General features: G+C 37.9%; 1 protein-coding gene across 1 annotated transcript in view; it reads left to right on the top strand.

Annotated features, from left to right (window-relative positions):
- Positions 1 to 17074, top strand: part of LOC135524819 (ras-related protein Rab-6B-like) — a 119699-nt gene that overhangs the window by 45426 nt on the left and 57199 nt on the right. Inside the window, exon 2 of the mRNA XM_064952669.1 lies at positions 6969 to 7022. Within this exon, the coding sequence (XP_064808741.1) occupies positions 6969 to 7022 (54 nt within the window). The remainder of the gene's footprint in view (positions 1 to 6968; positions 7023 to 17074) is intronic.

The raw sequence follows: 17074 nt of genomic DNA, 5'->3' as shown, positions 1-17074 counted from the left end.
TGGGTTCAGTCATATCTGCTGTACTGGGTTCAGTCATACCTACTGTACTGGGTTCAGTCATATCTACTGTACTGGGTTCAGTCAGATATCTACTGTACTGGGTTCAGTCATATCTACTGTACTGGGTTCAGTCATATCTACTGTACTGGGTTCAGTCAGATATCTACTGTACTGGGTTCAGTGAGATATCTACTGTACTGGGTTCAGTCAGATATCTACTGTACTGGGTTCAGTCATATCTACTGTACTGGGTTCAGTCAGATATCTACTGTACTGGGTTCAGTCAGATATCTACGGTACTGGGTTCAGTGAGATATCTACTGTACTGGGTTCAGTCAGATATCTACTGTACTGGGTTCAGTCATATCCACTGTACTGGGTTCAGTCATATCTACTGTACTGGGTTCAGTCAGATATCTACTGTACTGGGTTCAGTCATATCTACTGTACTGGGTTCAGTCATATCTACTATACTGGGTTCAGTCATACCTACTGTACTGGGTTCATTCATATCTACTATACTGGGTTCAGTCATATCTACTGTACTGGGTTCAGTCATATCTACTGTACTGGGCTCGGTCAGATATCTACTGTACTGGGTTCAGTCATATCCACTGTACTGGGTTCAGTCATATCTACTGTACTGGGTTCAGTCAGATATCTACTGTACTGGGTTCAGTCATATCTACTGTACTGTTTCAGTCATATCTACTATACTGGGTTCAGTCATATCTACTGTACTGGGTTCATTCATATCTACTATACTGGGTTCAGTCATATCTACTGTACTGGGTTCAGTCATATCTACTGTACTGGGCTCGGTCAGATATCTACTGTACTGGGTTCAATCATATCCACTGTACTGGGTTCAGTCATATCTACTGTACTGGGTTCAGTCAGATATCTACTGTACTGGGTTCAGTCATATCTACTGTACTGGGTTCAGTCATATCTACTCTACTGGGCTCGGTCAGATATCTACTGTACTGGGTTCAGTCATATCCACTGTACTGGGTTCAGTCATATCTACTGTACTGGGTTCAGTCAGATATCTACTGTACTGGGTTCAGTCATATCTACTGTACTGGGTTCAGTCAGATATCTGCTGTACTGGGTTCAGTCATATCTACTGCACTGGGTTCAGTCAGATATCTACTGTACTGGGTTCAGTCATATCTACTGTACTGGGTTCAGTCATATCTACTATACTGGGTTCAGTCATATCTACTGTACTGGGTTCAGTCATATCTACTGTACTGGGTTCAGTCATATCTACTGTACTGGGCTCGGTCAGATATCTACTGTACTGGGTTCAGTCAGATATCTACTGTTCTGGGTTCAGACATATCTACTGTACTGGGTTCAGTCAGATATCTACTATACTGGGTTCAGTCGGATATCTGCTGTACTGTACTGGGTTCAGTCAGAAATCTGCTGTACTGGGTTCAGTCAGATATCTGCTGTACTGGGTTCAGTCATATCTACTGTACTGGGTTCAGTCATATCTACTGTACTGGGTTCAGTCATATCTACTATACTGGGTTCAGTCGGATATCTGCTGTACTGTACTGGGTTCAGTCAGAAATCTGCTGTACTGGGTTCAGTCAGATATCTGCTGTACTGGGTTCAGTCATATCTACTGTACTGGGTTCAGTCATATCTACTGTACTGGGTTCAGTCATATCTACTATACTGGGTTCAGTCATATCTACTGTACTGTACTGGGTTCAGTCAGATATCTACTGTACTGTACTGGGTTCAGTCAGGAATCTGCTGTACTGGGTTCAGTCAGATATCTGCTGTACTGGGTTCAGTCAGATATCTACTGTACTGGGTTCAGTCAGATATCTGCTGCACTGTACTGGGTTCAGTCAGATATCTGCTGTACTGGGTTCAGTCAGATATCTGCTGTACTGGGTTCAGTCAGATATCTGCTGTACTGGGTTCAGTCAGATATCTGCTGTACTGGGTTCAGTCAGATATCTGCTGCACTGTACTGGGTTCAGTCAGATATCTGCTGTACTGGGTTCAGTCAGATATCTACTGTACTGGGTTCAGTCAGATATCTACTGTACTGGGTTCAGTCAGATATCTGCTGTACTGGGTTCAGTCAGATATCTGCTGCACTGTACTGGGTTCAGTCAGATATCTACTGTACTGTACTGGGTTCAGTCAGATATCTACTGTACTGTGTTCAGTCAGATATCTACTGTACTGGGTTCAGTCATATCTACTGTACTGGGTTCAGTCAGATATCTACTGTACTGTGTTCAGTCAGATATCTACTGTACTGGGTTCAGTCAGATATCTACTGTACTGTGTTCAGTCAGATATCTACTGTACTGGGTTCAGTCATATCTACTATACTGGGTTCAGTCAGATATCTGCTGCACTGTACTGGGTTCAGTCAGATATCTGCTGTACTGGGTTCAGTCAGATATCTACTGTACTGGGTTCAGTCATATCTACTGTACTGGGTTCAGTCAGATATCTGCTGTACTGGGTTCAGTCAGATATCTGCTGTACTGGGTTCAGTCAGATATCTGCTGCACTGTACTGGGTTCAGTCAGATATCTACTGTACTGTACTGGGTTCAGTCAGATATCTACTGTACTGGGTTCAGTCAGATATCTACTATACTGTGTTCAGTCAGATATCTACTGTACTGGGTTCAGTCAGATATCTGCTGTACTGGGTTCAGTCAGATATCTGCTGTACTGTACTGGGTTCAGTCAGATATCTGCTGTACTGGGTTCAGTATTACCATTGGGTACATTTCCCACCACTAATTGTGCTTCCCTCCAGGGCTTAGGGCTTCTAGTGGACTTAAATATGTGGCAAATAGGAGTGGCAATATCGTCCACTACTTTCCTCAGTCATTATCCATCCAAGTGTTCCATCCAAGTCAGACTCCGGTGGCTTGTCTGATCAGGCCCTACACCCAAACAAGGGCACTGCGTTCATCCACCTCTGGCCTGCTCGCCTCCCTACCACTGAGGAAGTACAGTTCCCGCTCAGCCCAGTCAAAACTGTTCGCTGCTCTGGCCCCCCAATGGTGGAACAAACTCCCTCACGACGCCAGGACAGCGGAGTCAATCACCACCTTCCGGAGACACCTGAAACCCCACCTCTTCAAGGAATACCTAGGATAGGATAAAGCAATCCTTCTCACCCCCCCCTTATATGATTTAGATGCACTATTGTAAAGTGGCTGTTCCACTGATGTCAGAAGGTGAATTCACCAATTTGTAAGTCGCTCTGGATAAGAGCGTCTGCTAAATGACTTAAATGTAAATGTAAATGTAATTGTTGAAAGACAACAATGATTGTTTCACCTCTTCAACACTCACTTTACCGAATTCAAAATTACAACGCTTGTCTTTCATAATTTGGTCAGATATTCTTGGATGTGTAGTGTCAGTGTTAGATGGCATGTCATGCCTAAGTTTTCTAATCTTGCCAATGCAAAAAAAAAATCATTAAAGTAGTTGGCAATATCAGTCGGTTTTGTAATGAATGAGCCCATCTGATTCAACGAATGATGGAGCTGAGTTTGCCTTTTTGCCCAAAATGTCATTTAAGGTGCTCCAAATCTTTTTACTATCGTTCTTTGGTCATTTATCTTTGTTTCATAGTATAGTTTCTTATTTTTTCATTCCGTTTAGTCACATGATTTCTCAGTTCGCAATACGTTTGACAATCGGTTGGGCTGCCAGACATATATCAACTATAACATTTTTCAAATCAATCCACGGGGATTTAACAGTTGTTACAGTCATTTTCTTAATGGGTGCTTATTAGTAACCGAAATAAGCAATTTCATTAATGTGTCAAGTGCAGCGTCTGGTTGGTCCTCATTACTCACCACAGACCAGCAGCGTCTGGTTGCTCCTCATTACTCACCACAGACCCACACAGACCACAGACAAGCAGCGTCTGGTTGCTCCTCATTACACACCACAGACCAGCAGCGTCTGGTTGCTCCTCATTACACACCACAGACCAGCAGCGTCTGGTTGCTCCTCATTACACACCACAGACCGGCAGCGTCTGGTTGCTCCTCATTACACACCACAGACCAGCAGCGTCTGGTTGCTCCTCATTACACACCACAGACCAGCAGCGTCTGGTTGCTCCTCATTACACACCACAGACCAGCAGCGTCTGGTTGCTCCTCATTACACACCACAGACCAGCAGCGTCTGGTTGCTCCTCATTACACACCACAGACCAGCAGCGTCTGGTTGCTCCTCATTACACACCACAGACCAGCAGCGTCTGGTTGCTCCTCATTACTCACCACAGACCAGCAGCGTCTGGTTGCTCCTCATTACACACCACAGACCAGCAGCGTCTGGTTGCTCCTCATTACTCACCACAGACCAGCAGCGTCTGGTTGCTCCTCATTACACACCACAGACCAGCAGCGTCTGGTTGCTCCTCATTACACACCACAGACCAGCAGCGTCTGGTTGCTCCTCATTACACACCACAGACCAGCAGCGTCTGGTTGCTCCTCATTACACACCACAGACCAGCAGCGTCTGGTTGCTCCTCATTACTCACCACAGACCAGCAGCATCTGGTTGCTCCTCATTACTCACACAGACCAGCGTCTGGTTGCTCCTCCTCATCCTCATTACTCACCACAGACCAGCAGCGTCTGGTTGCTCCTCATTACACACCACAGACCAGCAGCGTCTGGTTGCTCCTCATTGCTCACCACAGACCAGCAGTGTCTGGTTGCTCCTCATTACACACCACAGACCAGCAGCGTCTGGTTGCTTATCATTACACACCACAGACCAGCAGCGTCTGGTTGCTCCTCATTTCACACCACAGACCAGCAGCGTCTGGTTGCTCCTCATTACACACCACAGACCAGCAGCATCTGGTTGCTTTTCATTACACACCACAGAGCAGCATCTGGTTGCTCCTCATTACACACCACAGACCAGCAGCGTCTGGTTGCTTATCATTACACACCACAGACCAGCAGCGTCTGGTTGCTCCTCATTTCACACCACAGACCAGCAGCGTCTGGTTGCTTCTCATTACACACCACAGACCAGCAGCGTCTGGTTGCTCCTCATTTCACACCACAGACCAGCAGCGTCTGGTTGCTCCTCATTACACACCACAGACCAGCAGCGTCTGGTTGCTTCTCACTACACACCACAGAGGTTACAGCCACTATGACAATTAATAATAGCCAAGGAGTCAATGAGTCCCAATCTAAGTTACACTTATTTAACGTCAGCCACTTGACTCCAAAGCATCCCATTGTGTATGCACAGTATGCCTGCAATCTGTAAAACTCTCTCATGTTCTGAGATCTCAGGGCCAGTGTAAGACATTTAAGAAGCAAGCGTCCTTAAGAAGCAAGCAACCCCAACAATTTGAAATGTTTAAACACCTGTAAAAAAACAAAAAAGAGAAAAGAGAAAGATAGTGTCCGTGTTCCCATATCCCTACTATTCATGTACCTTGTAGGGGTTAAGACACTAAGCCCTACTATTCAAGCATACTTCATTTAAATAAAAATCAAATATTTCCACTGCATCAGGGACAGTAGTGTTCTGTGGGAGGACGGCCAATCAGATAATACCTCCTGGTATGTCGTGTTCTGTGGGAGGACGGCCAATCAGATAATACCTCCTGGTATGTAGTGTTCTGTGGGCAGACGGCCAATCAGATAATACCTCCTGGTATGTAGTGCTCTGTGGGCGGACGGCCAATCAGATAATACCTCCTGGCATGTAGTGTTCTGTGGGCGGACGATAATACCTCCTGCCAATCAGATAATACCTCCTAGTATGTAGTGCTCTGTGGGCGGACGGCCAATCAGATAATACCTCCTGGCATGTAGTGTTCTGTGGGCAGACGGCCAATCAGATAATACCTCCTGGTATGTAGTGTTCTGTGGGTGGACAGCCAATCAGATAATACCTCCTGGTATGTAGTGTTCTGTGGGCAGACGGCCAATCAGATAATACCTCCTGGTATGTAGTGTTCTGTGGGCAGACGGCCAATCAGATAATACCTCCTGGTATGTCGTGTTCTGTGGGAGGATGGCCAATCAGATATTACCTCCTGGTATGTAGTGTTCTGTGGGTGGACAGCCAATCAGATAATACCTCCTGGTATGTAGTGTTCTGTGGGCGGACGGCCAATCAGATAATACCTCCTGGTATGTAGTGTTCTGTGGGAGGACGGCCAATCAGATAATACCTCCTGGTATGTAGTGTTCTGTGGGTGGACAGCCAATCAGATAATACCTCCTGGTATGTAGTGTTCTGTGGGTGGACAGCCAATCAGATAATACCTCCTGGTATGTAGTGTTCTGTGGGAGGATGGCCAATCAGATATTACCTCCTGGTATGTAGTGTTCTGTGGGTAACGGCCAGTGACCAACAACCAGCTCATAGATGGAAGGTGTCGCCATGGTATTAAGGAGATATGGTTTTCATCTAAATGTCTTCTTAAATACATAGTAATTAACACATGAAAGACTTACAGTGGGAGAGACCTGTCAAAGTATGGTAACACTTTACTGTAGGTATCCTCATGAATGCATCACATTGCCTTAGTGTCTTTACTGTAGGTATCCTCATGAATGCATCACATTGCCTTAGTGTCTTTACTGTAGGTATCCTCATGAATGCATCACATTGCCTTAGTGTCTTTACTGTAGGTATCCTCATGAATGCATCACATTGTCTTAGTGTCTTCGTGTCTTTACTGTAGGTATCCCTATGAATGCATCACATTGTCTTAGTGTCTTCGTGTCTTTACTGTAGGTACCTTTATGATTTAATTATATTTTGTATAATTTCTATTGAGAGCATCTATAGGCTAATATTTTAATGTTGTTCATTTGATTCCGCTCCAAATCTTCAGCTTTTCTTCATTTTTTTTTTAGAATAATGTTAATCCATGTGTCTCTATTTGTTTTTTTCTCATTTCAGGCCACAATTGGAATAGACTTCCTGTCAAAAACGATGTACTTGGAGGACCGAACGGTAAGTTAGCTCAATCTAAGCCTCTTTTACTACCCTTCTAATGTCACCCCCCAGGGCCACTTCTCTCTCTCAGTGGAATATCATCCCCTCAGCTTCAGATGTACTGGCTTGTGTTCCTAACAGCACCCTATTACATCTGTAGTGCACTTCTTCTGATCATGGTCCACAGGGCTCTGACCCCTTAATATATACAGGCCCCATAGGGCTCTGACCCCTTAATATATACAGGCCCCATAGGACTCTGACCCCTTAATATATACAGGCCCCATAGGACTCTGACCCCTTAATATATACAGGCCCCATAGGGCTCTGACCCCTTAATATATACAGGCCCCATAGGGCTCTGACCCCTTAATATATACAGGCCCTATAGGGCTCTGACCCCTTAATATATACAGGCCCCATAGGGCTCTGACCCCTTAATATATACAGGCCCCATAGGGCTCTGACCCCTTAATATATACAGGCCCTATAGGGCTCTGACCCCTTAATATATACAGGCCCCATAGGGCTCTGACCCCTTAATATATACAGGCCCCATAGGGCTCTGACCCCTTAATATATACAGGCCCCATAGGGCTCTGACCCCTTAATATATACAGGCCCCATAGGGCTCTGACCCCTTAATATATACAGGCCCCATAGGGCTCTGACCCCTTAATATATACAGGCCCCATAGGGCTCTGACCCCTTAATATATACAGGCCCCATAGGGCTCTGACCCCTTAATATATACAGGCCCCATAGGGCTCTGACCCCTTAATATATACAGGCCCCATAGGGCTCTGACCCCTTAATATATACAGGCCCCATAGGGCTCTGACCCCTTAATATATACAGGCCCTATAGGGCTCTGACCCCTTAATATATACAGGCCCCATAGGGCTCTGACCCCTTAATATATACAGGCCCTATAGGTCTCTGACCCCTTAATATATACAGGCCCCATAGGGCTCTGACCCCTTAATATATACAGGCCCCATAGGGCTCTGACCCCTTAATATATACAGGCCCCATAGGGCTCTGACCCCTTAATATATACAGGCCCCATAGGACTCTGACCCCTTAATATATACAGGCCCCATAGGGCTCTGACCCCTTAATATATACAGGCCCCATAGGGCTCTGACCCCTTAATATATACAGGCCCCATAGGTCTCTGACCCCTTAATATATACAGGCCCCATAGGGCTCTGAACCCTTAATTGGGCGGCAGGGTAGCCTAGTGGTTAGAGCGTTGGGCTCGTAACTGGAAGGTTGCAAGTTCAAATCTCCGGGCTGACAAGGTACAAATCTGTCTTTCTGCCCCTGAACAGGCAGTTAACCCACTGTTCCTAGGCCGTCATTGAAAATGAGAGCCCCGGCATTTAGAGTTTGAGTGGAATTGTTCCAATACATTTCTATAGGCTTTGCAACTGTGTGAGAAAACAGAGTTTTGATGGCCTCTAATAAAAAGAGGAGGATCCCATCAGCCTTTCATAGGCTAGGCCTACTATATTTATTTGTCAACTTTCCTAACATTAAGCACATTGCTTCACTTTATAACCTACCTGGCTGGCATGAACATGAACCCGGGGGAAAAGCAACCTCGATTCGCTATTTATGCCCTGTATTTTTCCTCCTGCCCCTGTTCTGACAGGTGCATAAAAAAAGGCCCGTTCTAAATCAAACTAATTTTACACATATTATTTAGTATATGTTAAAACCAGATTAAATTGAGAACAGTCTGATGGGTGACAATATTATCACTTCCATTTCTTAGTGACTTTTTCAAATAAGTCCTGTATGTTTTAATAAGGTTTGTATCACAACTAAAGTGTCAAAATAACTCTAAGCATAGCCTGTAGTCCTAGGACCCTTGGAACAGGGTTGGTCAGTCCGTAGCCGAACAAAAGCCTAGTGAAAAATGTGTCCTTATAAGCCCAGTCATTGCACAATCGCGTGTGAAAACAGAGGATTCTTCAAATGAAGAACTGTAATCGGCTTTATAACCGGTGTAGCCTGTCATATGAAATACGAAACCGGGGAAGTGCTTCCTTCATTCCCTATTCGATTGCAGCCATTCACTATTCTATCATTCACTATTCTATCATTCCCTATTCTATCATTCACTATTATATCATTCCCTATTCTATCATTCACTATTCTATCATTCACTATTCTATCATTCACTATTCTATCATTCACTATTCTATCATTCTATTCTATCATTCACTATTCTATCATTCCCTATTCTATCATTCATTCACTATTCTATTCATTCATTCACTATTCTATCATTCACTATTCTATCATTCACTATTCTATCATTCCCTATTTCATTCACTATTCTATCATTCACTATTCTATCATTCACTATTCACTATTCTATCATTCACTATTCTATCATTCACTATTCTATCATTCACTATTCTATCATTCACTATTCTATCATTCACTATTCTATCATTCCCTATTCTATCATTCTATTCTATTATTCTATTCTATCATTCACTATTCTATCATTCACTATTCTATCATTCACTATTCTATCATTCACTATTCTATCATTCACTATTCTATCTATTATTCACTATTCTATCATTCACTATTCTATTCTATTCAGCCATTCACTATTCTATCATTCACTATTCTATTCATTCATTCACTATTCTATTATTCACTATTCTATCATTCACTATTCTATCATTCACTATTCTATCTATCATTCACTATTCTATCATTCACTATTCTATTCTATTCCCTATTCTATCATTCACTATTCTATCATTCACTATTCTATCATTCACTCATTCTATTCTATTCTATTCTATTCTATTCTATTATTCACTATTTATTATTCTATCACTATTCTATCATTCCCTATTCGATTGCAGCCATTCACTATTCTATCATTCCCTATTCTATCATTCCCTATTCGATCATTCACTATTCTATTATTCACTATTCTATCATTCACTATTCTATCATTCCCTATTCTATCATTATTCTATCATTTATTCTATCATTCCCTATTCTATCATTCACTATTCTATCATTCTATTCATTCACTATTCTATTCTATTCATTCACTATTCTATCATTCCCTATTCGATTGCAGCCATTCACTATTCTATCATTCCTATTCTATCATTCCCTATTCGATCATTCACTATTCTATTATTCACTATTCTATCATTCACTATTCTATCATTCCCTATTCTATCATTCCCATTCTATCATTCACTATTCTATCATTCACTATTCTATTATTCTATATTCTATTCTATCATTCACTATTCTATCATTCCCTATTCGATTCATCATTCACTATTCTATCATTCCCTATTCTATCATTCCCTATTCGATCATTCACTATTCTATTATTCACTATTCTATCATTCACTATTCTATCATTCCCTATTCTATCATTCACTATTCTATCATTCCTATTCTATTCTATTCTATATCACTATTCTATCATTCCCTATTCTATTCAATCATTCACTATTCTATCATTCACTATTCTATCATTCACTATTCTATCATTCCCTATTCTATCAGCTATTCTATCATTCACTATTCTATCATTCCCTATTCTATCATTCCATTCTATATTCTATTCATTCACTATTCTATATCATTCTATTCTATCATTCCCTATTTGCAGCCATTCACTATTCTATCATTCTATTCTATCATTCCCTATTCGATCATTCACTATTCTATTATTCACTATTCTATCATTCACTATTCTATCATTCCTATTCTATCATTCACTATTCTATCATTCATTCTATCATTCACTATATCTATTCTATCATTCCCATTCTATCATTCTATTCTTATTCACTATTCTATTATTCACTATTCTATCATTCACTATTCTATCATTCCCTATTCGATTGCAGCCATTCACTATTCTATCATTCCCTATTCTATCATTCTATTCGATCATTCACTATTCTATTATTCACTATTCTATCATTCACTATTCTATCATTCACTATTCTATCATTCACTATTCTATCATTCCTATTCTATCATTCTATTCTATCATTCACTATTCTATCATTCACTATTCTATTCTATTCTATTATTCACTATTCTATCATTCACTATTCTATCATTCACTATTCTATCATTCCCTATTATTATTCTATCATTCCCTATTCTATCATTCCCTATTCTATCATTCACTATTCTATCATTCACTATTCTATCACTATTCTATCATTCACTATTCTATCATTCCTATTCTATCATATCATTCCTATTCTATTCTATTCTATTCACTATTCTATCATTCACTATTCTATCATTCTATTCACTATTCTATTCACTATTCTATCATTCACATTCATTCCCTATTCTATTCTATTCCCTATTCTATCATTCACTATTCGATCATTCACTATTCTATTATTCACTATTCTATTCACTATTCTATTATTCACTATTCTATCATTCCCTATTCGATCATTCACTATTCTATCATTCCTATTCTATCATTCGATTCGATCATTCACTATTCTATTATTCACTATTCTATCATTCACTATTCTATCATTCCTATTCTATCATTCACTATTCTATCATTCACTATTCTATCATTCACTATTCTATCATTCACTATTCTATCATTCACTATTCTATTCACTATTCTATCATTCACTATTCTATCATTCATTGCAGCCATTCACTATTCTATCATTCCTATTCTATCATTCACTATTCTATCATTCACTATTATTCACTATTCTATCATTCACTATTCTATCATTCCCTATTCTATCATTCACTATTCTATTATTCACTATTCTATCATTCTATTCTATCATTCTATTCTATCATTCACTATTCTATTATTCACTATTCTATTCTATCATTCACTATTCTATCATTCATTCATTCCCTATTCTATCATTCACTATTCTATCATTCACTATTCTATCATTCACTATTCTATTATTCACTATTCTATCATTCACTATTCTATCATTCCCTATTCGATTCACAGCCATTCACTATTCAGCCATTCACTATTCATTCATCTATCATTCCCTATTCTATCATTCCCTATTCTATCATTCACTATTCTATCATTCACTATTCTATCATTCCCTATTCTATCATTCCTATTCTATCATTCTATTCTATCATTCCCTATTCTATCATTCACTATTCTATCATTCACTATTCTATCATTCACTATTCTATCATTCACTATTCTATCATTCACTATTCTATCATTCCCTATTCGATTGCAGCCATTCACTATTCTATCATTCCCTATTCTATCATTCCTATTCGATCATTCACTATTCTATTATTCACTATTCTATCATTCACTATTCTATCATTCCCTATTCTATCATTCCTATTCTATCATTCCCTATTCTATCATTCACTATTCTATTATTATTCACTATTCTATTATTCACTATTCTATCATTCACTATTCTATCATTCCCTATTCTATCATTCACTATTCTATCATTCCCTATTCTATCATTCCCTATTCTATCATTCACTATTCTATTCACTATTCATATCATTCCCTATTCTATCATTCACTATTCTATCATTCCCTATTCTATCATTCCTATTATTCTATCATTCATTCACTATTCTATCATTCTATCATTCACTATTCTATCATTCTATTCTATCATTCTATTCTATCATTCTATTCTATCATTCACTATTCTATTATTCACTATTCTATCATTCACTATTCTATCATTCTATCATTCATCATTCACTATTCTATCATTCCCTATTCTATCATTCCTATTCGATCATTCTATTCTATTATTCTATTCTATCATTCACTATTCTATCATTCTATTCTATCATTCACTATTCTATCATTCCTATTCTATCATTCACTATTCTATCATTCACTATTCTATTATTCACTATTCTATCATTCACTATTCTATCATTCACTATTCTATCATTCAGCCATTCCTATTCTATCATTCCCTATTCTATCATTCACTATTCTATCATTCACTATATCATTCCCTATTCTATCATTCCCATTCCTATTCTATCATTCCTATTCTATCATTCCCTATTCTATCATTCACTATTCTATCATTCATTCTATTCTATTCTATTCACTATTCTATTCATTCACTATTCTATCATTCACTATTCTATCATTCATTCACTATTCTATCATTCCCTATTCTATCATTCACTATTCTATCATTCACTATTCTATCATTCACTATTCTATCATTCTATTCTATCATTCACTATTCTATCATTCCTATTCTATCATTCACTATTCTATCATTCACTATTCTATCATTCACTATTCTATCATTCACTATTCTATCATTCTATTCTATCATTCTGTTCGATCATTCACTATTCTATTATTCACTATTCTATCATTCACTATTCTATCATTCATTCTCATTCTATTCTATCATTCACTATTCTATCATTCCCTATTCTATCATTCACTATTCGATATCATTCCCTGTTCGATCATTCACTATTCTATTATTCACTATTCTATCATTCACTATTCTATTCATATTCATTCACTATTCTATATCCCTATTCACTATTCTATCATTCTACTATTCTATTCTATCATTCCCTATTCTATTCTATTATTCACTATTCTATCATTCACTATTCTATTCATTCATTCCTATTTCGATTGCAGCCATTCACTATTCTATCATTCCCTATTCTATCATTCCCTATTCTATCATTCACTATTCTATTATTCACTATTTTATCATTCACTATTCTATCATTCACTATTCTATCATTCCCTATTCGATCATTCTATTCTATTATTCACTATTCTATCATTCACTATTCTATCATTCACTATTCTATCATTCACTATTCTATCATTCACTATTCTATCATTCCCTATTCTATCATTCACTATTCTATCATTCACTATTCTATTATTCACTATTCTATTATTCACTATTCTATCATTCACTATTCTATCATTCCCTATGCGATTGCAGCCATTCACTATTCTATCATTCCCTATTCTATCATTCCCTATTCGATCATTCACTATTATATCATTCCCTATTCTATCATTCCCTATTCTATCATTCCCTATTCTATCATTCCCTATTCTATCATTCCCTATTCTATCATTCCCTATTCTATCATTCACTATTCTATCATTCTATTCTATCATTCTATTATTCACTATTCTATTATTCACTATTCTATCATTCACTATTCTATCATTCCTATTCTATCATTCTATTCTATCAGCCATTCACTATTCTATCATTCCCTATTCTATCATTCCCTATCATTCACTATTCTATCATTCTATTCTATTCTATTATTCACTATTCTATCATTCATTCTATTCTATCATTCCCTATTCTATCATTCACTATTCTATCATTCTATTCTATCATTCTATCATCATTCACTATTCTATCATTCCCTATTCTATCATTACTATTCTATCATTCACTATTCTATTATTCACTACTCATTCTATTCATTCACTATTCTATTCATTCACTATTCTATCATTCCCTATTCACGATTCGATCATGCATTCCTATTCATTCACTATTCTATATCATTCATTCACTATTCTATCATTCTGTCATTCCCTTATTCTATTCTATTATTCACTATTCTATCATTTACTATTCTATTTTTCACTATTCTATCATTCACTATTCTATCATTCCCTATTCTATTCATTCACTATTCTATTCTATCATTCCCTATTCATTCACTATTCATTCACTATTCTATCATTCACTATTCTATCATTCACTATTCTATTCTATTCATTCTATCACTCGATCATTCATTCTATTCTATTCTATCATTCACTATTCTATCATTCACTATTCTATATTCATTCCCTATTTTATCATTCTATCATTCACTATTCTATTATTCTATTCTATCATTCACTATTCTATCATTCTATTATTCACTATTCTATCATTCGATCACTATTCTATTATTCATTCACTATTCTATCATTCCCTATTCATTCACTATTCTATCATTCCCTATTCGATTGCAGCCATTCACTATTCTATCATTCTCTATTCTATCATTCACTATTCTATCATTCCCTATTCTATCATTCACTATTCTATCATTCCCTATTCTATCATTCACTATTCTATTATTCACTATTCTATCATTCACTATTCTATCATTCCCTATTCTATCATTCCCTATTCTATCATTCACTATTCTATTATTCACTATTCTATCATTCACTATTCTATCATTCACTATTCTATCATTCCCTATTCTATCTTTCCCTATTCTATCATTCACTATTCTATTATTCACTATTCTATCATTCACTATTCTATCATTCCCTATTCTATCATTCCCTATTCTATCATTCACTATTCTATTATTCACTATTCTATTATTCACTATTCTATCATTCACTATTCGATTACAGCCATTCACTATTCTATCATTCACTATTCTATCATTCCCTATTCTATCATTCCCTATTCTATCATTCACTATTCTATTATTCACTATTCTATTATTCACTATTCTATTATTCACTATTCTGTCATTCACTATTCTATCATTCACTATTCTATCATTCCCTATTCGATTGCAGCCATTCACTATTCTATCATTCCCTATTCTATTATTCACTATTCTATTATTCACTATTCTATTATTCACTATTCTTTTATTCACTATTCTATCATTCACTATTCTATCATTCACTATTCTATCATTCACTATTCTATCATTCCCTATTTGATTGCAGCCATTCACTATTCTATCATTCACTATTCGATTGCAGTCATTCACTATTCTATCATTCCCTATTCGATTGCAGCCATTTACTATTCTATCATTCACTATTCTATCATTCACTATTCGATTGCAGTCATTCACTATTCTATCATTCCCTATTCGATTGCAGCCATTCACTATTCTATCATTCCCTATTCGATTGCAGCCATTCCCTATTCTATCATTCACTATTTTATCATTCACTATTCTATCATTCACTATTCTATCATTCCCTATTCGATTGCAGCCATTCACTATTCTATCATTCCCTATTCGAGCAGTTCATCCACAGCTGTCGACTCAATTAAGTAGGAATCTTCGTCCAAATTGAGGTTTGTGATCTCTGTTCTGATGTCCAGAAGCTGTTTTCAGTTAAAGGAACGATGGCGGAAATATGACAGTTAAGATCAGAGCAAAAACATTAATAATAAATAATAATAATTAATTAATTAAAAAACAATTAGCAGAATTGGTCATGAGCAGTAAATATGGACCATTCTATTAAATTCTTCTACATAAAATATTATAAAATACAATTATAAATAATGCTACAGGAATTATGCAAATCTTATCTGCTAAATAAGATCTTACTAAATGAACTAGCTCACAGCCATGAATATGATATTCTGTTCTTTTGAAAATGTGTTTTCTTTATATCATAATGTTCCTTTAGACCCCGTCTAAAATAAATAATGTATTTATTGTGAAGGTAGTAGACTATATTGCATGAATTTATTCAACTTTTTTTTAAATATAGATGTTCCAAAAGGTCTGTATCAGTAGATTATGTGTGGAAGACAGGAGATGATAAACGTGTTTCTGTTCATTAACAGTGAATTCCCGTGTCACGGGTCCTGAGTAGGGTTAGGGTTAGGGTTAGGGTTAACGGTGAATTACCGTGAGCCTGGCAGCTATTTGCATGACAGTTACCAGCTGACAAAATGTCATGACCACTACAGCCCTAGTCCTGAATTACTGTGTGTGTGTGTGTGTGTGTGTGTGTGTGTGTGTGTGTGTGTGTGTGTGTGTGTGTGTGTGTGTGTGTGTGTGTGTGTGTGTGTGTGTGTGTGTAGTGTAATAATGTATATGTCTGAGGGAGACAGTGGTCCCAGGCTCTCTGTCTCTCTGAGGGGAGACAGTGGTCCCAGGCTCTCTGTCTCTCTGAGGGGAGACAGTGGTCCCAGGCTCTCTGTCTCTCTGAGGGAGACAGTGGTCCCAGGCTCTCTGTCTGTCTGAGCGGAGACAGTGGTCCCAGGCTCTCTGTCTGT

This window comes from Oncorhynchus masou, chromosome 31, assembly GCF_036934945.1.
Source record: "Oncorhynchus masou masou isolate Uvic2021 chromosome 31, UVic_Omas_1.1, whole genome shotgun sequence".
Taxonomy (NCBI): domain Eukaryota; kingdom Metazoa; phylum Chordata; class Actinopteri; order Salmoniformes; family Salmonidae; genus Oncorhynchus; species Oncorhynchus masou.
This window is presented reverse-complemented; position numbering and strand designations above follow the sequence as displayed.